Source organism: Bos javanicus, chromosome 24 (genome assembly GCF_032452875.1).
Source record: "Bos javanicus breed banteng chromosome 24, ARS-OSU_banteng_1.0, whole genome shotgun sequence".
Classification (NCBI taxonomy): domain Eukaryota; kingdom Metazoa; phylum Chordata; class Mammalia; order Artiodactyla; family Bovidae; genus Bos; species Bos javanicus.
Genome location: NC_083891.1, coordinates 38,915,288 through 38,941,161, shown reverse-complemented (window position 1 = coordinate 38,941,161; position 25,874 = coordinate 38,915,288). Strand labels below are relative to the sequence as shown.

The 25,874-nt window shown below is 42.1% G+C and overlaps 1 protein-coding gene across 17 annotated transcripts in view; it reads left to right on the top strand.

Annotated features, from left to right (window-relative positions):
• The window catches only part of EPB41L3 (erythrocyte membrane protein band 4.1 like 3), a 145,952-nt gene extending 124,293 nt beyond the window's left edge, over window positions 1–21,659 (top strand). For 4 of the 17 annotated variants that reach the window (XM_061399890.1, XM_061399885.1, XM_061399887.1 and 1 more), the window contains 10 exons: window positions 715–768; window positions 2,991–3,026; window positions 3,759–3,950; window positions 14,737–14,859; window positions 15,454–15,837; window positions 16,626–16,757; window positions 18,380–18,478; window positions 18,886–18,966; window positions 19,237–19,353; window positions 20,533–21,659. In XM_061399890.1, coding sequence (XP_061255874.1) covers window positions 715–768; window positions 2,991–3,026; window positions 3,759–3,950; window positions 14,737–14,859; window positions 15,454–15,837; window positions 16,626–16,757; window positions 18,380–18,478; window positions 18,886–18,966; window positions 19,237–19,347 — 1,212 coding nt within the window. In that variant the 3' untranslated portion in view covers window positions 19,348–19,353; window positions 20,533–21,659. Of the gene's footprint in view, window positions 1–714; window positions 769–2,990; window positions 3,027–3,216; window positions 3,283–3,758; window positions 3,951–13,553; window positions 14,256–14,736; window positions 14,860–15,453; window positions 15,838–16,625; window positions 16,758–18,379; window positions 18,479–18,885; window positions 18,967–19,236; window positions 19,354–20,532 lie in introns of all 17 variants that reach the window. The other 13 variants (XM_061399880.1, XM_061399881.1, XM_061399882.1 and 10 more) reach the window with 7 other exon arrangements.
• The last annotated feature ends 4,215 nt before the right edge of the window (window positions 21,660–25,874 follow it).

Below are 25,874 nucleotides of genomic sequence, written 5' to 3'. Positions count from 1 at the left end.
ATTTGAATGTTAATTTGGAACAAGATATTCAAATTCCATACTTTTATATACCTCTTTCTATTGGAGGGTGGGACAAAGTAAACAATATATAGTCTTAAAAATATCTAGTTACCAATGCTGCTGGAGAGTTAAGTTACACTTTTCATACATAAAACATAGGCCAGAGTCACTGGCATGTGCTTTTTAGAATTAAAGGGTAATGCAGATAGCCTGATGGTCTTAGATGGATGCAAATTATCAAAATGATATAAAAAATGAGGGGCTGAAAGTCCAGTGACTATTATAGTAGCTTTTTATTTAAATGTACTTGTTTATTTACCTTTCAATTGTGACCTATTATACTAGAATTTTTAAAAAATATATAGATTGCAATTTTATCTGCATTTAACATTTTTAGATCTTTCTTGGGGTTTCTGTTAAAAGGGCGGGAGAACGACACAGCAGCAGACATGGCACCCTGGCTAACGCGCGTCCTGCGGTTCAGGCGGGCCGTGTGCTGCTGGTCTTCCTCCGAGTGTCTCTGCTGATGGGACCTGGCTCTGGCCTACCTTTGGCTTTTGTTTGCACCTGCATTCTTGTGGGAAGGTAGTGCGATTTTACAGGGCACAGAGAAAGGGACTGGGCTCTCGGACCCGGACATACCTGCTTTGACCAGATGATTTGTTTTCTCTTCCTGCCTTTCTCCTGGAACCTGATCACCTCTGCCACCCACAGACGGACAGTGAGCGCACAGACACGGCAGCTGATGGGGAAACCACCGCCACTGAGGTTGGTACTGTAACCGAGGGGCTCGGCCCATTGCCTGATGACAATGCTCTGAGGGCCAGCTCTGTGTTTATTAGCAGCTTGCATTTAGCATTTTGGCATTTAGAGTGGAGAGAAATGCTACCTTAATAATAGGAGTTAAAAATATTCTGCTGCCTAGCCCACTGGTTCTCAAACTTTGGCCTGCATCAGAGTCACCTAGAGTTTTCTATTCGCGTTCGAAGAAAGTCTGGAGTAGGCTTGAGAATTTACATTTCTAACAAATTCCCAGGTGACAGTGACTCTGTCGGTTGTGGGGCTGCATTTTGAAAACTCTTGGCTAAACTGATAATACATTTTAAAAAATGTATTCCCTTAACCCAGAAGTTTATGTATGATAGCCATAATAGGAGGGGGAAGATGTCGGGGGAAGGTCACAATTAATTTAAGTAGCTTGTTTACTGAATACAAATACATTTTAAAATCCTAAATGGTCAGAATGCTTATTAAAATTATAATATTTCTCTTAACTCATTTTTTGTAGTCTGGATATAGTCTAGGTTACTCAGAAGAAACTAATTCCCCAGGGAAGAGAAAATTAGCAAATTACTGTTAGTACTTTATGGGAAAAAAGAAAAATTATCACATTGACCAGTGATAGGAGAAAAACTGTGCTATTATTTAATTTTATTAATTTTTAGGGTTCATTAAATATGTATATGGCTTGTTGTTTTTTAAATCTTCTCTATTAGCAACTAATTAAGATATCTGCAAAAAGCAATATTTATCTCTAGTAGTGGAAATCAAGATGTTCATTTCCTAAAGTGCTAACAGAATTTATTTTTCACTTTGCTGTAGTGTTTACATTAGGTTGTTTTTTATGTTATCCAATCATAATATTTTCTAGTTGGGTATTTAGGAAGAACTAAAAATATTACAAGTAGTATTTACACATCATTTCACTGAAAATATTTTCAGGAAAACATTTCAAAATGGAGTTAATTGTTTTTTTCCTTTGGAAATGGCAGAGTTAAATTCAAAACTTGGAAATCATCATTTGTTAATTTAAAGATAATACTGGAAAATTATTAGCAGTTTCTTTTAGGCAGTCACATATAAACTGATTATAGTATAATCATTTTCTATGCCAAATATCCCAATTGCATCTTAATTTTGTGAGAATTAGTTACAGGTAGCTACTGATACATTCAACAAATTTCATTGTAATCCTAACGTATGCTATAAACGAAAAATATTTTAATAATACTACTTTAAATTTTCTAGCAGTTTTAAAATTTGTATTACATTTGAAGCATGCAAGTGAAGACATGTAACATAGATAGATTATGCATTTTAAAAATAAAACGAAGAGCTATGAACCCACCACCATTGTAGAGTCAACATGCCACCAGCCCTCTAACACTTTTTATAAATAAAAAGCGTTATTTTTATTGGAGCTCTTCTTTTTTCTGGAGCTGGTTGTAACAGTAGTTCAGAGTGGGGCATTCAGGTTAGACAGTCTGGTCCCCATTGAAACCCAGACAGACTCACCTTGAAGGCAGCCTGCTCCAGTATCACCTGCTTCTCATCCATAACTTCACTCTGGACCTCCTCTTGTGGTTGATTTTGGACTCGAGGGAGGTTTATTTATTTATTTTAATTTTCTTAGTTACCCAGTATCAGCCCTCTCCTCTTCCTAAATTTGTTTTAAAGTACGTGGGCTCAACAAATTCAAGGTTTAAAGAAATTTTTTAACGTGAGAACCTTTGTGTTAAGTTCTGTGTGTCTCACTTCTCTAGTCTACAAATCGGGGATCATAATAGCTAACCTCATAGGATTATGGGAAAGGTTGACTCAGAGCACTCATCATTGGGTATTCATAGCCGTTTGGTGAATTTTAATTTTGATGTGGCCCCTGACACTTCCTGAACCATTTCTAATGTAAGGACAACCCGTCAAGTCCTAGCTGTCACCTCCCACACAGGGTGTATGCTTGTCATACTTGGAAGTCTCCAAGTTGAAGCGTCCAAGACCCACCGAGCAAGGAGTCTTTTGCTCTCATCATCTCATTAAGCTTCATAATTTGTGGGTGAGAACATTGTGGTTCACATATAAGAAAGAAATGTCCTCTAATGTAAGCATAAACAAGTGTCCCCGCGTAGCTGGCTTATCTAGACCCCGTCCTTCGATCTCAGAGTCGATGGCATGGTAAGACTTTATCTCCCACTCTTTCTTGATGCTGGCAGTCGGACCAGGAGGAAGATGCAGAGCTCAAGGCACAGGTAGAAAACTCAAAATGGAACAAAAGCCAAAAAAAAAGCAGCGTGCGATAAGTCACTGTTGGTCTCCAGTGTTCAGATCTTCCAGCATGCTCCGTGGCGGTGACCGTGTGTTGGTGCCGTGCGCAGGGTGGCACTTGTTTTCGTGACTTATCATGTCCCTTACCTTTCCTTTCTTTTCCACTTTTTTCAGAATAGTCTGATTAAGCGAATAAAGGGTGAAAATGTGTATGTCAAACATAGTAATCTTATGTTAGAGGTTGGTATTGGTATATACCAGTGCATGCTCGTGTGTGTTGGTTTTCCTCCAGGGGCACACCTGTGGGCTCGTACCATGATGCATGAAGGGTGTGTTCTCACCTGTGACTACGTGTGGTTGACTTCTCTGCTTCCTTTGATTCCTTCCTGTCCCCCCGCTGTAGATCCCCTTTCCTGTGTGTGTATTTATTTTAATTCTCTGGTTCTGTGTGAATTACACTCTTTACAGTTGACCTTTGAAACTTTTGATTTTTATGCTTGTGTGATGGAGATTTTGTTTTCCCTCGCTTTTCCTTGGAAATATCACATTTTCACCAGAATGTTTGTGGTAGTGTCATGAACCCTGATCAGAATTTTTTTTTTTATTTTGACTACTAATGAGATAACGACCTTACTTTTAAAAAGAGAGCGAGCACGTGCAGAAAGGAAATCAAATGTAAAACGTTGACTGTTGGATTCTCTATGTTCTGAATATAGGAGCTAGATAAAACCCAAGACGACCTGATGAAACATCAGACCAATATTAGTGAGCTGAAAAGAACCTTTTTAGAAACCTCCACAGACACTGCCATCACGAACGAGTGGGAAAAGAGGCTTTCCACCTCCCCCGTGCGACTAGCCGCCCGGCAGGAGGATGCGCCCATGATCGAGCCGCTGGTACCCGAAGAGGTCGGTATTCAGGCGTCAGGCTGCACTCGTCTTCAGTTCACTTGCATCACTCCTCTACAGGGTCTCCAGGGAAGGGATCTGGAAGGCTTCTGAGTATAGAATCTCACCCCTTGTCTGTGTATAACCTGTAAAATGATTGGGTGGCCAAGGAGTGAGTAATCTCATCCCATGGTGCCTTGGAATGACCGAGGACACTGCGGTGCAGGCAGGGCTGCTTGTTCTAGATTTCACAGCTAAGACACTGACCTATTGTATGAATTAACTGTCACTTTTTCTGAATGTACTTTCGCTGCCTGAAGAAACACCCTGAAGGCCCATAAATGTTTCTCATCACTTGCAAGATGAGGCCTATTGAGATGGTCTAATGTTTGAACATTGTTCTGGAGTTGATAACATTTCAGGACATATTTTCCTCTGGGAATACTATACTAGGCTTTTACTGGTATTTGATTTTTATTTATAACATATATATACATACAGTTTTTTAAAAACTGCTTATTTTAACTGACTTATATATAAACATTTATATTATGATTTATAATGAGTTTTTATTTAATTTTTAAGAGGGAAAGTAAAGGCCAGATTTTTGTTTATAACATATATATATATAGTTTTTAAAAACTGGTTATTTTAACTGATATATATATAAACATTTATATTGTGATTTATAATCAGTTTTTATTTGATTTTTAAGAGGGAAAGTAAATGCCAGAGGTCTTTTTGAGTAAGAGCTTTCCACATAGAACAAATACTCTCTTTAAATGTTCGGCGAGAGGACTCAGCTGGTGTAACTTCAAGGCTCCCCTGATGTAGGACCCACAGTGGCAGTGGAACTAATCTGACTGTAGACCATTACACGTCATCTTTCTTTATCTGTCTATCAAAAGAAGTCATTTTTAAAATCAGCTTCTTTCTAGCATCACATTGATTAAGTTATTTCTTACCAAGATTCCTTTCTTGAAAGACATTTGTCCAGGAAGATGGGATAGAACAGAATAAAATTAAAACTTAGGCCTTTATGGGAGAAAACTCCTTTTTAAGCAGGAGTCTATATGCAATGCTTAGGTATTAGTCATTTTCTAAACTTCCTTTGAAAGCTGTTTATCTAAAGTGACCACAATCCTGACTTTCCAGTCCCACTTTTTAAAAAATGACAAGATGTATCTCCATTTCAATCATTTTGAAAAAGGCCTTTTTATGCAGAATAAATGAAAAGTCCAGTGACCAAAATATTCTTGTACCATTGGTGGTGGTGGTGGTTTAGTCACTAAGTCATGTCCGACTCTTGCAACCCCATGGACTGTAGCCCACCAGGTTCCTCTGTCCATGGGATTTTCCAGCCAAGAATACTGGCCATTTCCTTCTCCAGGGGATCTTCCTGACCCAAGATTCGAACTCAGGAATCGAACCGAGTTGCCTGCATTGCAAGTTTCATTCAGATTGTTTAGAGTTTCACAACAAAAAGTTTCAGATTTTCCAGATTGATTTAAATATTGTAGTTCCTGCATTAGTAAGACTGTCATTCATGAGTTATGGTCAGATTAGTTTTATCATCATTGGTCAAATTTGATTTACCCTATTTCTTTTTTATTTATTAGTTTTATATATATTTTTAAATTGGAGGATAATTGCTTTGTAATGTTGCATTGGTTTCTGCCATACAACAGTGTGAATCAGCCATAAGGATACAGATGGCCCCTCCCTTTTGAGCCTCCCTTCCACACCCTACCCCATCCCACCACTCTAAGTTGTCACAGAGCACCAGGAGCTCCCTGTGTTATACAGTAACTTCACACTAGCTATTTTACATATAGCTCACCATATTTCTATAAGGGCTGGAAATAAGGAAGGACACACTGGCTCTGAAGATGACAGATACTGGATTAAGTTACAAAAGCACAAAATAAATTGCCACTGAAAAAGTCAAGCCTCTCTTCCTCTGCTGTCACTTAAGGACTTGGGAGGTAGCAGGCTCTCTGAATGGAGGTTCAGGTAGTGTGCTTGGAAAAGTTAGAGTGGTGATAATAAACCAGGGGCTGTAGAAGTCTAGGCCATTAGACTTGTAAAAGAAATTCTTTTTGCTTATTAAATCCTCTAATTCTTTGAGAATAACATTGATGATCCCAGTCGTGTCCAACTCTTTTCGACCCCATGGACTATAGCCCACCAGGCTCCTCTGTCCATGGAATTCTCCAGGCAAGAAAACTGGAATGGGTTGACATTCCCTCCTCCAGGGGATCTTCCTGACCCAGGGATTGAACCTGTATCTCCTGCATTGCAGGCAGATTCTTTACGGCCTGAGCTACCAGGGAAGCCCATTGATGAATCCAAAGAACGTTAATGACTTGAAGAGGTGATGGTTTGAAATACTAAACTTGACATGGATACGGCTGCCATGTCCTTGCCTTGTCCTTGTTGATGCAGAGAAACTGCAATAGACCTAAGAAAGGATTTTTTTTACAAAAGGATTAAAGGGTGGAGGAAAGACGTCCCCTGCAGAAGAGCAAGCGCTTGGTTCCCATAGCCCAGGCATCAGCAGCTGACTTTGTAACTGCGTTCAAGTGTCTGTTGAGCGGTTATGCAGATGGTGTACCTCAGGGCTTCTCTACCACCCAGAAGGGAAGACACTACAGGAAGACTTGCTGGATATAAAGAAGAGCTTCTTAGAAACAGGGGTTATCAACTCTTTTATCAAAGGGGCTCTGAGAAAGCAGCTCTAAGTAGCTTCAAGTCCCAGAAGAGTGGTCCTTCCTGGGCTGGGCAGTCAGGGCTGTGCCCACTTCCCTTGCCTTGGGGGCTTCCATCTAACACTCCTCCCCAGTAGGATGACACCCAGTTTACACTCATTTGAGGGCCCTGGAGACAGCCCTAAGAACAACCCTGCAAGTTCTTATCTTTCAAATTCGTCTTCATTTCTATATTCAGACTTAACATGGCTTTCATTATTGGTTGTGTGAAAAGCACAAAAGATAATTGTGTCCTCCAAGCCACTAGGCATATGCAAAGCATATTTGTTTAAAAATACATAAACAGAAGATATTCATCTTAGAGGTGAGATATTTTTCTAGATAAATTACTCATTTGATCTTACCCATTTGTTTAATGTATCTCACTTTAAATTAATTAAAACAGTAATTGGCCAGTTTTAGAAAGAGGTCTAATTATTTCTAAAAGAAGGTATTTAACTTAATTTTTTTAAGTGACATCTCAAAGTAATATTATTTGTGTCAGAAGGGTAAAGGAACTTTGATTTAGTGACCCCAAGCTTAGTTGGACTTTTTTTTTGGCAATCTCAGTGATACAGTGTTGTTTTGGAAAGATAATATAATGACCCCTGATTTTTAATGAACCATCTTTTTCCTTATCTATGGTGGTCGAACCCTAAGTAAATCTATTTTGCTACCAACTTATGAACAATTAAGAAAATTAGGAGTTGGAAATACAATGAGGTAGTAATGGGATCATATTCTTAGAATGTAATGTATGTTTAATGTAAAGTGTGAATTTTATTGCCAGTTGTTTCACGTTTCAAATGTTTGAGTTCACAGCAGACAAGAGGCCACGATGCCCCAAAGAAGCAAATGATAGCAAATCCTCCTGAACTTTGTAAACCAGACAAACCCGCACATAGAACCCATGGAATGGAGGGTAGATGGATGAGATGTGAAGGGTGTCCGCTACATCTTCTGTCCACAGATACGTCCCATGGCAGCCTTTTTGTGATGCAGTCACAGGCCTAGTCCGTATCAGGGGAATAGTGAAAGTGTTAGTGGCTCAGTTGGGTCCAACTCTTTGTGACCCCATGGACTGTAGCCCGCCAGGTTCCTCGGTCCATGAAATTTTCCAGGCAAGAATACTGGAGTGGGTTGCCTTTTCCATCTCCAGGGGGGCTTCCCGACCCAGGGATTGAACTCTGGTCTCCCACATTGTGGGCAGACTCTTTACCATCTGAGCCACCAGGGGAATATTCCTTTGTGGTTATTTGAGTACTGAGAATTTCCACATTCTAACCACAGTGCAATACAGGTTAGCAGTTATACACTGCCAGTGCTGTCCCCTTTTTTAAGGTGGCAGGCAGTTTTACTGGTATATAAGCTTAGCACACCCCACTCCAGTACTCTTGCCTGGAAAACCCCATGGATGGAGGAGCCTGGTAGGCTGCAGTCCATGGAGTCACTAAGAGTTGGACATGACTGAGCGACTTCACTTTCCCTTTTCACTTTCATGCATTGGAGAAGAAAATGGCAACCCACTCCAGTGTTCTTGCCTGGAGAATCCCAGGGACGGGGGAGCCTGGTGGGCTGCCATCTATGGGGTCACACAGAGTCGGACACGACTGAAGTGAGTTAGCAGCAGTAGCAGCAAGCTTAGCACGATCAACCCTCCCTATTCATGGATTCCAGATTGTGCACATTCAACTACTCACTGAAATTTATTGTAATCCTAAAATACTAAACATTTTCATGATAATTTGCAGACAGGTGCAAAATGGTTAAAAAATAAATAGTTGCTCAAGGCATTCCCAGATAAGGTTGAACAGGTAACAAGTTTCATGTCTCATACTGTAAGCAGGTGTCCTTTTCAAAGCCTGTTGAATGCCACGTTTTTGCTTTTTTATGTTCTTGTTGGTGATTTTTGCTGTCTAAAATGACCTCCAGGCATAGCGCTGAAGTGCTCTCTAGTATTCCCAAGTACAGGAAGGCTGTGATGTTCCTTATAGGAAAATATGTGTGTTAGGTAAGCTTTGTTCAGGATTAAGTTACAGTGCTGCTGACTGTGAGTTCAGTGTTAATGGATCAATAATATATATTAAAGAAGTGGTCTTTAAACAGAAACACACATAAAACAAGGTTATGCATTGATCAGTTGATGAAAATTTCATGGCCAGAGGCACCCAGGAACCTGACTGTCTTTCCCTTAGGAGCCATTGTTCAGCATTCACTAGTCCAGTGTTCACTGATTCAGTGTTCATGGCAACTGTATAGACCATAATTGTCATGAATACCTAGAATCAGCTCTATGCACTTTTCTGCTTTCTTATCCAAGTTTACTTTTGCTATTCAGGTCTCAGATGGCCCTTAAATTGGGCAAAAAAAGAAAAATCCATTCACCATGGATCATCTATACATGCTAGAGAGAATCATCTTTATTCTCTTGAATCTGACTTCTGTGACTTTGCATTTAGACTTTGGGGTGCAACTCTGGATCACCTACAAGACTTTAAACTACTGATACCTGGGTTCTGCATCAGAGTCTGATTTAATTAGAGGTGCACTTCACACATTCAGTTCAGTTCAGTTCAGTCACTCAGTCGTGTCCAGCTCTTTGCAACCCCATGAATCGCAGCACACCAGGCCTCCCTGTCCATCACCAACTCCCAGAGTTCACTCAGACTCACATCCATCAAGTCAGTGATGCCATCCAGCCATCTCATCCTCTGTCGTCCCCTTCTCCTCCTGCCCCCAATCCCTCCCAGCATCAGAGTCTTTTCCAATGAGTCAGCTCTTCGCATGAGGTGGCCAAAGTACTGGAGTTCAGCTTTAGCATCATTCCTTCCAAAGAAATCCCAGGGCTGATCTCCTTCAGAATGGACTGGTTGGATCTTCTTGCAGTCCAAGGGACTCTCAAGAGTCTTCTCTAACACCACAGTTCAAAAGCATCAATTCTTTGGCGCTCAGCTTTCTTCACAGTCCAACTCTCACATCCATACATGACCACTGGAAAAACCATAGCCTTGACTAGATGGACCTTTGTTGGCAAAGTAATGTCTCTGCTTTTGAATATGCTATCTAGGTTGGTCATAACTTTTCTTCCAAGGAGTAAGCGTCTTTTAATTTCATGGCTGCAGTCACCATCTGCAGTGATTTTGGAGCCCCCAAAAATAAAGTCTGACACTGTTTCCACTGTTTCCCCATCTACTTCCCATGAAGTGATGGGACCAGATGCCATGATCTTCGTTTTCTGAATGTTGAGTTTTAAGCCAACTTTTTCACTCTCCTCTTTCACCTTCATCTTACTTAAAAGCTCTCCACATAATTGTAATGCACAACCAAATTTGAGAACCCTCAACCTAAGCAGAAATGAAAGTCACAGCTCCATAGAGACCCTTATGAGCAAGTAACAGCTCTGTGAATTTTGCAGGCCACTATAGGGCCTTGTGTACCAATTATGACACAGACATGAATGTTTAAGTAACTAAATGAAATAGAGTGTGCATCTGACTCTGTCTTGAAAGTGAAGTCGCTCAGTTGGGTTCAACTCTTTCAGACCCCATAGACTATATCCCACCAGGCCCCTCCATCCATAGGATTTTCCAGGCAAGAGTACTGGAGTGGGTTACCATTTCCTTCTCCAGGGGATCTTCCCTACCCAGGGATCAAACCCTGGTCTCCTGCATTGCAGGCAGACTCTGTCTTAACCCCTAGTAAATGTCTCAATCACTAGCTTTTCTTTATCAATAACTCTTCACTTCTCTTTAGTCAAACTCACTGGGTTGGAGTCGATCATACATAGGATTAATGGTAATACTTGTCCCCTCATGTTACCCTTTTCTGTTATAGGGTGTATATATACGTATAGGCACAGTTCTGAATGCAGACCATGTGGACATTTTTAATTACAGACACAGACGTTTTTAAATTAGTTGATGTCAGATAACAGGATATGCTGAAAACCACTGTTTTACTGCTGCTGGGTCTTTTTTTTTACGCTTTCATCCTAGGAAAAACATTTAGCTCAGTGATTATAATTAGAAGCCTAGTCTTGGTATTCTGAAAAGTACCTATAATTTCAACCTTTCCTTCCTGTTTCTTATTTCTGTTGGAAAAAGAGGCTCTGATTGAAAGTTTAAAGCATAAATCCACATTTAATGATGCCACAGGGTACATTTTGTCTCTTCCAATATCTTTCTCCAAAATGGGGCAGGACAGAAATTTTTTTTCCCCTTCAAAACGTCTTCTTTGTTCCTTATTTAAAAGGAGCATCTGAGAGCAGTGCTATCAGAATCTGTCAGCAGGCCCTTCTGGAGAACATTCCAGATGCTCCTCTATAACCTCTTGCAGGAAAATGATTAAGTAGAGTACTGAAAGCTTTGTAAACACATACATAGGAATTTTAAATACCTCTGATAAAATTATACTGTTTAACAAACAGCAAGAAGGTTTATTTTCAAAGTTCCGTTCATCTAGATCCTCTTAACTCTGTTATTATTTTTAAATGGCTTTACTAAAATGTCCTTTCTATCATTATTCTGTGGAGTTTTATTAGCTACCGAGCCTGTGCAGAGAGACAGGCTCAGTAATTAATGTATTGTCCCTTGAATTATGCATTTTTAATACTAAAGAAAGAAAAACAGGTGAAAGGAAAACACCTATTTTAACATGACATGTGTAATGTTTTTCTTAAGTTTATATGTTAAAGATGAGTACGATTTGAAGTACTTAATTCTTCACCAAGATATTCTGAAGCTGACTTTTCAGAATTACTCACCATGTTATAAAAGTTCAAATAAAGCTATAATCTTGAGAATATTTTATGTTTATCTGTAGAGTAAAGACCTCAAGCTAGGCTGGGTATTTCAGATTAGTAGGTAATACAGTGATCCATGTGCATTTCCTTCCTCTGCATCAGGCAGCTCTTCAGTGCAGAATATGATCAAGAATTTGTCAAAAATGGAAGTGAGGATTTATTCCCAACTTATTTTTCTTAATCTTAGCATTTTCATTTGAATACTCATTTCTACAGTATTGCAGATGACAGCCATATAAGCACCTATTGAGACTCCAGGAAGTCCTTTATTCCACCCTTGCATGTTCTGTGTTTGTAGAAATGAGAAATGTTTGAGTTCTAAAAACACCAGAGAGTCACAGAATAATCTGTTTCACTTTGGAAATAATTATTCAACTTTGACATTAATTTTCCAAATTAACAGACAGTAATTCTTCTGGGGAAAAGAAATGAATGACTATTATATGTGTAGCACAAGAAAAGAGCTCTCTTCCTAACTTGCTTTTTTGGAAACTGTCTGCTTCCTCCTCTCCCACCCAACCCCCTTTATTCAAACAGACTGAAGAAGAAAGGGAGATTTCAGAAAAGGTTCTATTTTTGCAGCAAGGAAGCTCTCCATTCTTTGAGTCTCAGGTAAAAAACAAACATTAAGGAATCAGAGGGAATTGCTCTTCAGATTTCAGTGTCATTCAAATATCTTTAGTTTTTCCTTTTAAAACTTACCTTGCTTGCCACCAAGGTAGGTATATCATTTTTGCCTAGATTCCGGGGAGGGAAAATAGGGAATTTTCTTACTATTTTGGTTATCCGTTAGCCATCGTTTCTTTGTGGCCTTTGCTTCTCAGTGATTATGTCTGTGTTTGGTCATTGAAGCATCATGATTATAGTTTGTAATGATATTATTGGGCCTTTTTACTGTCTCTTTCACCCATAGAGCCATGGTAATTCAGATGACCTTGATTGACTTTGAAAGTTCTGAACTTTTATTGGTTTTCCCACTAGCGGAGTGTGACACAGAAAATTCAGGAAGGAGACTCAGCAATCTCTGTGGTTACCTCTCGTCAAATCATTTTCCAGAAAACTGTCCCGTCGACCCTTGAGGTTATTTTTCAATTCATTGCATTTAATCCAGCACCAGTCTATAGATGGGTCTGTAATCTTCTTTCTTAAGCCCCACCCCCTCCAATTCTAGCTTAAAGTTTTCAGGCAAGGATAAATAAAAAAGTAAAAAACATCCGAGATCAAAATGTCAAGCAAGGCACTCCCTGCTCCTGGCTTGGTTTCTCTTCCTTCTGTAACCTGTTAGACTAAGTCACCTGCTAACCTCTGCATAGGCTTCCCAAATACAGAAGTTTCATAACTCCCATTTCTTCTGCCTTTTTGGGACTAACACTAAGGAAACTGTCAAAGAAACTCCTGAGACAATGAACTTTGGTTGTAAATAAGTTCGGAACAGTGTGCAGACAAGTATAGCCAATTTTTTTAAGAGGCTCTGAACAATGTGCTAACAGTGGAAAATGGTTCATTACCATGCCTGGAACACAGGTGCACTCTATTTATGGATAATAAGTGCTAGAGTGGATTCCAGCACCCATATAAGGAAATATAATTCACAAACACGGAAAATGATTTTCACAGAAGTTTGTGGAAATGCTGGCACGTACTTTGTGAGAACAACAGATGTGAAGTGCAGTGTTCTATTTCACATGGAAAACAGTCTTTTCTGTGTCCACCTGAGTAAAGCTGAATAACATGTACAACAGCTTCAAAAAGGTTTTATAATCTTGAAATACAAAACGATCAGACATTGAGTACAAGATCAGATATATTCCTTGCAAAATTTACCACTAAAGTGTTTCAAGAAATCTGAAACTGCAGGTCTACAATAGACCGTACTCTGAGTTGAAGGCTAGAGTTAATACATTTCAGATGAGAAGAGATTGCAGCCGTAATTAATAGATCACAACCCCTGCCCTGGACACTCACCTCCCAGACCCGAGTGTAGCTCTCATCTAGATTGCCTTTTTTAAGGGATTCTTATTTTAGAAATGAAATACCATCAGAATTTCTAATTTAGCTTTTATATTTCAAATATAGGGCACAGAGGATTGGGTTATTGTAGACAAAGTGCCCACTGAGGTAGCTGATGGTGATTCGAAAAAGACTGTGACGTACAAGGTGGTGACCTTGAGCAGTAGAACTGGTGACATCCCCACCGACCTCTTAGGATCGAGCACCATGGAAGTGCAGAGCTTCGAAGACTTGGCCCAAGAAATGCACTTGAAGGAAGAGAACAAGCAGAAGATATACACTCTCGGAAAGTCCTATGACACCGTGTCCGGAAAAATTGTCACGATGACCGGAAAAGGCAGAGAAGGCGAGAAGGTGGTGTCACCCTCCACTGTGGAGCGGGGACTGGCCGAGTCCATAAAGACCCCCCTTGTCCTGGCCGAGTTCGAGGTCCTCAGAGCTGTGACCGAGGACAGGGCCAGGAGAGGGGCTGAGGTCCACACCCCAAAGCGGAGGCTGTCAGAGTCGCTGGCCCCCATCAAGGAAGCCGAGTCCCGACAGCAGAGCCCGGAGGACGATGCTGTGGGGAAAGCCCAGGTGCCCAGGAGGGATGCTGGCCTGGAGGGCCCACGACTGGGCCGAGCGGAGCCCGAGGCCGAGGCCTTGAAGGTGGGGCCCTTTGGTCCCCGAAAGAAGAGCCTGTCCGAGTGGAGGTACTCGCAGGAGCCGGCCGTCACTGTCGCCACTGCCCGTTATGTCGTCACCGAGTCAGCTGCATCCCAAGTCGTGGTAACCAGGGCTGCCTTTGGGCCGCCGTTTCCGATTCCAGCATGACTGTTTGCAGAGGCAGCCCTTCCACCCCAGCCTTTCCGTTTCTCTGGCTGTTTGGCTTATGTTGAGAGCCGCCAACCCAAGCTTTTTGGTTGTTTTCATGGTTAAAAGTCACCACGCCGTCCGACGTGCACCTTGAGACACCTGCCGTTTTATTTCAGCTCTTGTCCCCGAGGTGGGGTGGTGCTGCCGGCCTTGCGGGGCCAGGAAAGGATCTGCTTCACCCGGCACCGCCCCAACCCAGGAACTCTCTCTGCTTTCCCGAACCAGAGCCCCTGCTCACCCTGATGACTGGCTGTTTCCCCTCCCTTTCTGTAGCTCCTGCCATCCCTCGCCCTGGGTCCCACGCCCACCGTTGTGTCTCACCAGCTGTGAATGTGTACATGCCCACATGTGTCCCAACCACTGTGCCTGACTCTCCATTTCTCTGTTCACTCAGACCAAACAGACTTCTGGCGAAAAGCTCATGGACGGCTCAGAAATCCTCAGCTTATTAGAGTCCGCGAGAAAACCGACAGAGTTCATAGGCGCGGTCACTTCCACTTCTCAAAGCTGGGTGCAGGTGGCCATTTGTTTCCATGCCCCGTGTCCCCTCTCTGCCTTTTTGCCTTTTCTTTATGCCTTTTTGATGTGTGTGTGTGTGTGTGTGTGTTTTCTATCCAGGTGGCTTTGCCTTAAATACCTAAGAGGGTCTTCACTTCCACCCCTCTGTGCCTGCCCCACATATACATCACATGTCTTCAGTTCCATTATAAGAACATACTTCAGATGTTCAGAAAGTAATCTTGCTGACACATTTTAACAGCATTTAATTTTTAAAGCATCTTATGTCATCTGTTAGGTCTGGAGAAGCCGCCAAGACTGATAGGCATGTGCCCCAATGCTTTCGTTTTGTTTTGATTTTTCAATTGCATTTCATACAGCATTCTGTTTCTTTTGCGACATCCCAAAGGAGCAGCACAAGTTTGAGTGTGTGTTTTGGGGTATCAGAGATTCTGGTGGGGGGGATGAAAGCTAAATTATATTTTCTGTCAGTGCTGCCGGGTATAAGCACAGGTACCCCAGTGAGTGGCTTCTTTTGTTTTTTTTGCCTTTTGACCTTTTCTTGGTGGAAAGTCATGCTGACGCCACAATTTTTTTTTTTTTTCCCATGCAGAAAACAGAAACCAAGATGGAGTCCAGCGATATAGAGACGGAAACAGCCCAGCAGCCCCAGCCACCGAGTGTAGAGAAGGTTGTGCAGGAAACGGTGCTGGTGGAGGAGAGACACGTGATGAATGTGCATGCGAGCGGGGATGCTTGTTACGTGGCTGGAGATGACGCGGACACTGCGACCCAGGCAGCACCTGCTGATGCTTCTGGCGCAAAAGAGAAGGAGGGCTCGGCTCTTACTGAGGGGGCAAAGGAGGAGAAAGGGGAGGTGGCCGATAAAGTTGTTGTGGAGCAGGACGAAATGGCCACTGCTTCCTGTGAGCCAGAGGAGGAGCAGACTGCAGCCGTCCACGTTTCAGAAACTTTGGAACAAAAACCTCATTTTGAGGTAACTAATAGTTAATATTCCTTGGAGCACTAAAGCAAGTCCCTAAAATTTAGTTAAGTGTAAAGGCGGGGCTATGTGTTGATAATTTTCTTCCTTTTCCAAGAGCAGTTTGTTTCTCCTCTTAACTGCCTTCTTGCATGGCAATTGTGGGTCTCTGTGCTGGTTTTCATCTTTGGGATCACATGCAAACATAGATTATGATGATTAATAATCTACAGTTCCAGGAAATGGTTCTTACTCTTGTAATTACCGTAATTGGCAGGAAACCTGGGAGATGCATGGCCAGCCAAGATATCAGAAAACTTGATAGATCTATTTCTGATCAGTATACTTATCCAGAAGGGCCATAGCCAGGCTTGCCCAAGTACCAAGTGCTAGAATTTATTCTTTCTTTTCTTTTATTGAGATTCCAGAAGTATATGTAGGCAGGGGTGGTTCAATGTCTTATTACTTGCTCCTTTTCTCTAAGAAGTTATTCAATAAAAGGCTAATTTATGGTTTTTAATCTATTAAAATTAGTTCTTGAGATAGAAAAGAGGGAATATAAAAATGTGGGTGTTTTTTCAATTTCCTTCAAAATGTTTTCCTTTACCTGGAACATTCCATATGAATTCTGGGAGACTCACATATATCTGTTTTATGCCTCATTCCCCAACTTACCCCCATGTAATACATAAACATTTATTTCATACTAACCTGTGCTTATATAGCCACCAAGAGGGGAGGGGGAAAATATATGTGTCTGTGCAAAATTTAAGAACCACTCTGCTTCCCTCCCGTTGGTATAGTCTTCAACTGTGAAGACAGAAACCATCAGCTTTGGCAGCGTTTCACCAGGAGAAGTAAAGCTAGAAATTTCTACCAAGGAAGTGCCGGTAGTTCACACAGAAACAAAAACCATAACATATGAATCATCACAGGTAAGACAGTCTATGAAGCCCAGAGCCCTGGCACCTGTTTTACCCCATGCATGACTTCGTGCACCTAAGCGTAATTAGTGAAAGTGTTACTCAGTCATGTCCAACTCTTTGCAACCCCATGGGTTGTAACCTGCCAGGCTTCTCTGTCCATGGGATTCTCCAGGCAAGAATACTGGAGTGGGTAGTCATTCCCTTCTCCGGAGACCTTCCCGACCCAGGGATTGAATCTGGGTCTCCTGCATTGCAGGCAGATTCTTTACTGTCTGAGCTACCATGGAAGCCCTAAGTGTAATTACATGATACTGAATCTATGAGAAGACTCAGAGGACCCAATTGTCTCTATCAAAAACAGTGCAATAATTGTAACTTTATTACTGGTCAAGGAAGAGCAGGTGACTTAAGCAGGTCTTCACATGTCTGAAAATGTAGACGTGAAGTCAAAGTCACTCAGTCATGTCAAACTCTTTGCAACCCCAACTATACAGCTCGTGGAATTCTCCAGGCCAGAAAACTGGAGTTGAGTAGCCTTTCCCTTCTCCAGGGGATCTTTCCAACCCAGGGATTGAACCCAGGTCTCCCCACATTGCAGGTGGATTCTTTACCAGCTGAGCCACAAGGAAAGCCCAAGAATACTGGAGTGGGTAGCCTATCCCTTCTCCAGCAGATCTTCCCAACCTAGGAATCGAACCGGGGTCTCCTGCATTACAGGTGGATTCTTTACCAACTGAGCTATGAGGGAAGCCAAAATGTAGAAAGAGGCTCAGAAATCTTATCTCCCTCATTGTTTAGATAAGGAAAAGCGCTAGTTCCACCAGCCCCTGCTTACACTTCTGAAGTCCTGTGTTTTTTTTTGTTTTTGTTGTTTTTAACAATAGTGACCATTTAGTAAGCCTATTATGTGCCACATCCTCTACAAACTTCCCACATAAATCTCATAAATAAGGTGGTGGTTGTTGTTGTTCAGTTGCTAAGTTGTGTCCAACTCTGCAACCCCAGAGACTGCAGCACACCAGGCTTCCCTGTCCTTCACTGTCCACTCTCTCCTGGAGTTTGCTCAAACTCAACATCTGTTGAATCAGTGATGTCATCCAACTATCTCATCCTCTGTCATCCCCTTCTCCTCCTGCCTTCAATCTTTCCCAGCATCGGGGTCTTTTCCATTGTGTCAGCTCTTTGCATCAGGTGTAATGGCCAAAGTATTGGAGCTTCAGCTTCAGCATCAGTCCTTCCAGTGATTATTTATGGTTGATTTCCTTTAGGATTGGTTGGGTAGAATTTTTTTTTTTCTTTTAATTTGTTTGCACAGCACAGCTTGTAGGATCTCAGTTCTTCTTCCAGTGGTTGAATCTGGACCACTGCAGTGAAAGCATCTAATCCTAACTGCTAGACCACCAGGGACCTCCCAAGAAGGATTTTCTTATATTTTGATCTTTTGTAGTCCTGGCTTTTAATAATAGTTCACAGCGGCCGTGTTTGGTCCAGTCTAGAGTCAGTGGCAGCGCTCAGGGCTATCAGGGAAGCACAGAGATTGTGCAGATAACTAAGTCATCACCATGCCCTCAAGCAACAGAGCAGGCGTCCTGGAGAGGTAATGTGTCGTGTCTCCTGCTTGGCTTGCTTAGGTCGATCTCGGTGCTGACTTGGAGCCAGGTGTGCTCATGAGTGCGCAGACCATCACATCTGAAACCACCAGCACCACGACCACCACCCACATCACCAAAGTAAGTGGACTGGGAACAGATCCATGGAGGTGTCCGTGCAGAACCCCCAGGACATGAATACCAGGATGCCAGGCACTGCCTTGGAGCTCTCACAGCTGCTGTGTTTCTGATGCTTCTAGCCTCACCTGCCGAGTTCTGCTTAGGAACATGTGTTCCAACGCCCTTGGCGTAGTACTTAGCTCCCTTGCTTCGCATATGACAGACGTTTCAGAATCACCAGCCAGCCAAACCCAAAGGAATCTATTCTGTCTTCACTTCTGAAATTAACGGTTGTAAATAACTGCCATAGGAGTCCGTGTCCACTTTTAAAGAATAAATGAAGCTACTTAAAGCTGAGTCAGCATTTTCTACCATTTCCCCCAGTCAACAGGGATGGTAAAGTCATAACACTTGTCTGTTGCTTTCAGACTGTGAAAGGAGGCATTTCAGAGACGAGGATTGAGAAGCGAATCGTCATCACTGGAGACGCGGACATTGACCATGACCAGGTATCTCGTGAGAGAGGGTGGATGCCCTGGCGGGGAGCCACGAGAAACACCGGCTGGCCCTACTTTGCCCAGAGCTGCCCTCAGTCCAGCCTGTAGTGGAACGGTTTCCGAGTTAACTTTCCAGCACACAGCGTATAAGCCCCTTGGCAGTCGTTGTGCTCCATTTGTGAATTGTGTAGATAGATCCAGCTCGTGAGTCTCCTCCTTGCTCTGATCATGCATGTTCCACCTCCTTTTTGTCTCTGCCCTCCTGTGATCTCCCGGGGATAGGCGCTGGCTCAGGCAATTAAAGAGGCCAAAGAGCAGCATCCTGACATGTCAGTGACCAAAGTAGTGGTCCATAAAGAGACAGAGATCAGCCCGGAGGATGGAGAAGACTGAGCCCAGGTAAGAGGCGGGTGCTGCTTCTCCAGGCTTGGCCTCGGCTGGCATGTGGCCCGGGGCTTCCCTCTCTCCCTCCCTTCACCTCCTCCTTTTCTCCTTTTTCTCTCACTGGCATTTTCAGGGCTGGGTATCCAGAGGATGGAGAATTGGTTTGCGGATACTGGTTTGTTTCAGATTTACAGGCTCCATACTATGGACTTTTGATGTTCCCCCTGCCAGCTAGAGGATAAAGAGAAAGCAGAGTCTGCTTGCCTGGTCCTGCATGTCTTCCTTTTAGTCCATGCTCCTCTCATTAGCCAGGTCTGAAAGGTCATGTTTGTTTTATTTTACTGGCCATGTAGCCTAATCAGCTCTAATATGGTTTTGTTCTGAGAGGTGCAATTTGTGCGTTCCAAAAACTAGGGGAATGAAATGACGCCCATTCTGATGCCAGCATTATCCCATTGTTAGCTGCTTCTTCAACTGTGTTTGGTTCTGGCCTGTTTAAGCTTTTGTTTTGCTTTGTTTTACAATTTGAAACCAAACCACTCACTCTTACTGTGGATGTTATCTATTTTCCTATATTCTTTGGGAATTTTTTTTTTCCCCCAAGCGTAGCACTGTGTCTCAGGAGGAGGCAAAAATGCAGTCTTGTGGTCCTGCTTTCCTTCAGGAAATGCATGCCTTTCCAGCTGCTGTTTGGCCAGCATCACAAGCAGACCGAATCTCGTGTGTGTGCTCAGACTTGTCATGCATACTAACCCGCCCGCCAGAACTTGATGAGCACTGAACATCCTTGGAGGGCTTTGAGTGCTGAATGCAGCTCCTTGCACACTTGGTTATGTAATAAAAGTCTCTTAAATGCTCTACCTGTGTAAAGGAAGTTAGTTCTCTAACATTGGTTTAAGAAACCTAGATTGATAAAGTGGCTTCTCTCAAAAGAAAAATATAAAATGCACTCATCATATTCAAATTAAGAAGGAAAGCAAAAAAAGAAAAAGTTTCTCTTCAGTGAGGTCAGCCACTTGGGTAATGATGAGGTTATTTCAGAAGAAGCCTATCCATGACATACACTGGTGTTTTACAGTATCTTGTCCAGAAGAGCATTTAATAACCTTGTAAGATACTTGCCACCTGACTTCAGTCTGAGGGAAACTCTCATATATTCTCAAATGAGTAACTGATCAAATCTCTCTTCTACAGGAATAACCTAGGCTGTACACGAAGCCAGTCATGCAAACCATTAGGAAAAACCAGAATCTATATGGCGTTCCCTCTTCTAACCCACTGACTTGTATCTGCCTGTGGACAATTTCAATCCAGAAGAACTGACTTTGACCATTTAATAAAGACACTGGCAGAGAGATCTTCCCATAATAAAGCAATCTGAATCAGCACCACTAAACCAATATTGCATGAAGCAACAATACAGTTACAAAAAGAGCAGCATTTTTACTTTTCACACCGTGTCTCCGTTCTCAGCTCCACCTGCACGTTCATAACCAACAATAGAAACCGTGATCTCATGTAACACACGAAACAGTCCATGCCTTTCATAGCTGATGATGGCTAAAGTCTAAACAAAACTGCAATTTCTTAGGTGACACATCTTTTGTTTACAGATCAACGAAGATTACCCTAAACTGCTAGAAGCTGTCTAGGTCCGCTGTGTCAGGTTTTTCCCAGATTAGATGTGCCAATAACCGAGTTTATTCAGTAAACAACTTGAATCTTGTTATTTGTTTCCTCTGGTTTATTACTCTCACCCATCAACAGTAATGACTCTCCGGAAATATTTAATGCTCACAATCCAGCTTTGTGTAATCTAATTTAATTCGTTACAAGGTAGTACTGATTTTAGCATATTAATGTGATTTCTTCCCTGTCGTCTGCTTTGGTCCGTGTTCAGTCTGGAAAGCTTCCCAGGGTACCCTGACGAGTCCTAAATATGTAAAATGTCATTATTTTGGAAAGAAAACCGGTATTTTTGTTAGTTTACTGTAATGATGAGACTTCACTCCAGGAAAACTCGTTGGGCTTCAGTTGCTTTTGTTTTTTCTTTCTTCATTTCTCCTTCCTTGTATTTTTTTTAATTTTCTTTTTTTACTTGAAAAAAGTGTTTTATTTCCAAATCTGGTCCATATTTACAATCTAGTTCAGAGCCAAGCCTTAAACTGTACAGAATTTCCACTGTAATTAAACTATCTAGCATTGAGTTATAAATAGCCTTCAAGAAGATATATTCTCCATTTCACTGTCAACTGCATCGCACAGCCCCTGGTGAATGTATGTTTCCGCATAGCAAAATAAAAATGGTCAATGCATTTAAATCTCTAATTCTCTACGTGTAATACTTTCAGGATCAGACGCATTTGGCCCAGAGCTAACATTTGCATGACATCAAAGGCCTCATTCATCTGCAGGATAGAGAGAGCCTGTCTTTTTTCCAGGATAAAAAGTACAGAGAGATGGTGAACAAAATACGTGTAGATAAATGTTGGGTTGCCTATGGAAGCCTGGAAAAGTACAACAAGTATCACAGAACCTCGTTTTCACAGTTTTTGCTTTTCTGTTAGAAGGGAGGCTCTGTTGAAAACCCAGTGCTTCTGGGGGCTTTTAATTCTACCGGAGAGACACCTCTGTCTTGCATTAGCACCAGAGCTGAGCAGATGAGGAGGCCGGTCTGCAGGCCCCACGTGTGTTCCCGAGGCTCATTCACCTCAAGCTCCTTGAGTGCCGGGGACTAAGAATCAGACTTTCTGTTGCCAGCTGCCCACCTAACGCCTGAGTGTATCCACTGATACTTCATCCCTCACTTCCCAACTTAAAAAAAACTCATTAAATTTTTTTTCCAGAATATTATTAATATATTTGACCACATTTATTGTGTTATGTTGCTCAGTTGTGTCCGACTCTTCACAAACCCCTGGACCATGTCCTGCCAGGCTCCTCTGCCCGTGGAATTCTCCAGGCAAGAATACTGGAGTGGGTTGCCATGCCCTCCTCCGGGGGATCTTCCCAACCCAGGGATCGAATCTGTGTCTCCTGCATTGGCAGGTGGATTCTTTACCTGGGAAGCCCTATTTGACCACATATCTTAGCCCTATTGAGGGAGTCAGATTCTTATTTCTCTCTGAAGTTCTCAGTCTGTCCTTACTGTCAATACTAAGTGTTCATTTTAGGAACTGAAGCATCATTTTAATTGTGCTTGAAGCCAGTCCAAAATTATCTTGAGAAAAGTTAACATTTTTACTGATAGGAAAATGGCAAGTGGCCTCCCAAAGATGCCAGCACCTGGTCTGCTGACTTTTATCCAAGTTGTACCTGTGTTCCTGGTTTTATTTATTTTTCTGAAATTTTCATTGAGGTATAATTTACATATTATTTTCAGGGTACAATATCATGATTTCATATTTTGTATATGTTGTGAATATAAACCCACCATAAATCCAGTCACTGCTGTCACCATACACAGCACAATTTTTTTTCTTGTGATGAGAACTTTTAAAGTTTACTCTTTTAACCTTTAAATATATGTTAATAATATGGTATTAATTATTATAGTCACCATGCTGTCTGTATTGCTGTGTTTACCAAACCTAGCATTTTATGTTCCTCTGCCCTCAGCAGTAAGGGCTTACTCATTTTTATGAAATTATACATTGTCAAGGAAGCTACATGTTTTCAGCTTTATTTTCCTTCTAATGTGCTTCTCAGACTTTTTCCAGCTTCCTTCTACTATTCCAGATCACTGTCACATACTGCTGTGACAGCAGTACCCACTTCTAGTACCAAAATCTCTATCTGCTTTCCATTACTTTATAACATGACCAACCTAGACAGCATACTAAAAAACAGAGATATCACCTTGCTGACAAAGGTCCATATAGTCAGAGTTATGGTTTTTCCAATAGTCTCATGGACGTGAGGGTTGGACCACAAAGAAAGCTGAGCGCCGAAGAATTGATGCTTTTGAACTGTGGTGTTGGAGAAGACTCTTGAGAGTCCCTTGGACAGCAGGGAGATCAAACCAGTCAATTCCTAAAGAAAATCAACCCTGAATATTCATTAGAAGGACTGATGGTGAAGCTGAAACTCCAATACTTTGGCCACTTGATGTGAAGAGTCGACTCACTGGAAAAGACCCCGATGCTAGGAAGAATGGAGGGCAGGAGGAGGGGGGGACAACAGAGGATGAGATGGTTGGATGGCATCACCAACTCAATGGACATGAGTTTGAGTAAACTCTGGGAGTTGGTGATGGACAGGGAGGCCTGGCGTGCTGCAGTCCATGGGGTCGCAAAGAGTTGAACACAACTTGGTGACTGAACAAGGCGTCTAAAAGACCCTAGCTATTACACTTGCAGAAACTGAAGAATTCCACTCCGGTTACCTACTTGCCTCCCAGAAAATAAATGCTTGCTTCTCAATTTGCTCAAAAATTCAGGTCCAGCGTCATAAGAAAACAGGAATTTATGAATCTCTCAAACGAGCAGAGCAAGTTACAAACCTAAAGGCATTGTGGTCCAGCCACTGGTGGCCTGTGTGCAAGCCTGTGTGCCTGCTCACTCAGTCCTGTCTGACTTCTGCAACCCCATGGACTGTCGCCTGCCAGGCTCCTCTGTTCATGGGATTTCCCAGATAAGAATACTGGGGTGGGTTAGCATTTCCTTCTCCAGGGGATCATCCCAACCCAGGGATCAAACCTGAGTCTCTTGCATCTCCTGCATTCTTTACCAGCTGAGCCACCCAGGAAGCCCCTTGTGGTCCAGCCTGCTGATGACCTGTAGTTCCATGCTAATCACACAGGGATGTGCAGAAACATTCGTTGTGGAGTTGCTGAGTCTTCCAAAGTCTTCATGTTTTCTCTGGAGTCACAGAGCAAATGGCTAAGACCAGGCAATAGCCCTCCTTCCACGGTTTCTGCGCAGTGGAGCCAGCATGGAGCTCAGCCCGGGTGTGAGGCATAGCCTTCATGGACACCTCGGGCTCCTTCTGCGGTGTTGGGATTAATGGACAGAGCTGCATTGATGCTGAAACTTCACTGCCCCAGCAAGAGAGAGGGGGGCAACACTAATAATGTGGGGATTTCCTGCAGCTTCACTCTCCTGGAAGAATTTTCCCATCCCCTATTCCCTGTGCATGCAAAGTCACTTCAGTTGTGTCCGGCTCTCTGCGACCCTATGGACCATAGCCTACCAGGCTCCTCTGTCCATGGGATTCTCCAGGCAAGAATACTGGAGTTGCCATGCCCTCCTCCAGGGAATCTTCCCGACCCAGGGATCAAACCCACATCTCTTATGTCTCCTACATTGGCTGATGGGTTCTTTACCACTCACACCACCTGGGAAGTGCCCTCTATTCCCTGTTCCTTTCTGATTTCCTAGACCACCATGCCCCTTACGCTGGGCACTGTGTGAGTTCATGCAACTTGTAGGGTTCTTCCATTAATTTTTTTAAACAATCCATTTCCTTCATTCTTTCCAGCACATCTATTACGTTATATTTTCTAAATCAACATCGATTGTAGCTATTTTTTGAAAACCAATGTGGAATCTACAATAGGGCTCTAAAATGCTCCTAACTGACAAATGAGAGTTATAGGTACCTCCATGAAATTCTCCCTTATCTTTCTCACTATGGTCAATTAACCAGTGTCAGAAGCATCTGCTGTGACTTGCTGTAGAGGTGGCCTCATATTTGTTTAACTTATTTTTTTAATTGAAGGATAGTTGATTTACAACATTGATTTGATTTCTGCCATACATCAACACGGCCTCGTGTTTTAATAGGTATTTACTAAGTAAAATTGGGTTATTCCATTTTTTGGTATACGTTTTTTTGGCAGGTCATTGGTGCGTGTAAAATTGTATTCTCAGAAATGATATTTCATTTTGCCAAATTGTTTCTTATCAGAGCTGATTAATTCTGAGGAAGAACGATGGAGTTTATGCTTCCCCGGGAGTGTTACACACATACACACCCACAATAGCCTCTTATGTTTCTTTGAGATAAGTGTAATCTTTTAAGGGATTGGACAGGTTCTTGCATTGCAAGCTCAAGGGAGAGCTTATCAACCAAGATAATATGTGGGTTTTCACGGCACCCCATGCAACAAGGAGGAACCAGAGTATTCTGGGGCTGAATTTCAGGCTTACACACTCTCCTTGAATAATACTGAAATCTAAGTGATCCCTGAAAACATGCAGTGACAAAGAAATGCACGTTTTAATACACTGTGATTTTACAATTATCAGCCAAAACACCACTGTAAGTCTAAGCTTTGGAAGGGTGCAAAGCAAAAGCCACTTCTCGTGGGAGTGTCAGTTACAGATTTGCAGTAGAATCAAGGAAGACATGTATTTTCGAGTTTTTTACAAACTTTTGACCCCGCAAATCCACTTTGGGAAAATTTTTCTTAAATCCAACACAGTTTATAGAAGTAATATACCATTCTGTTTGCCACAATGTTATTCATAAAAACCAAAGTGTTTAAACAGTAAATATTCAGCAAAGTGGAAAATTTATAAATAATGGTATTTTCC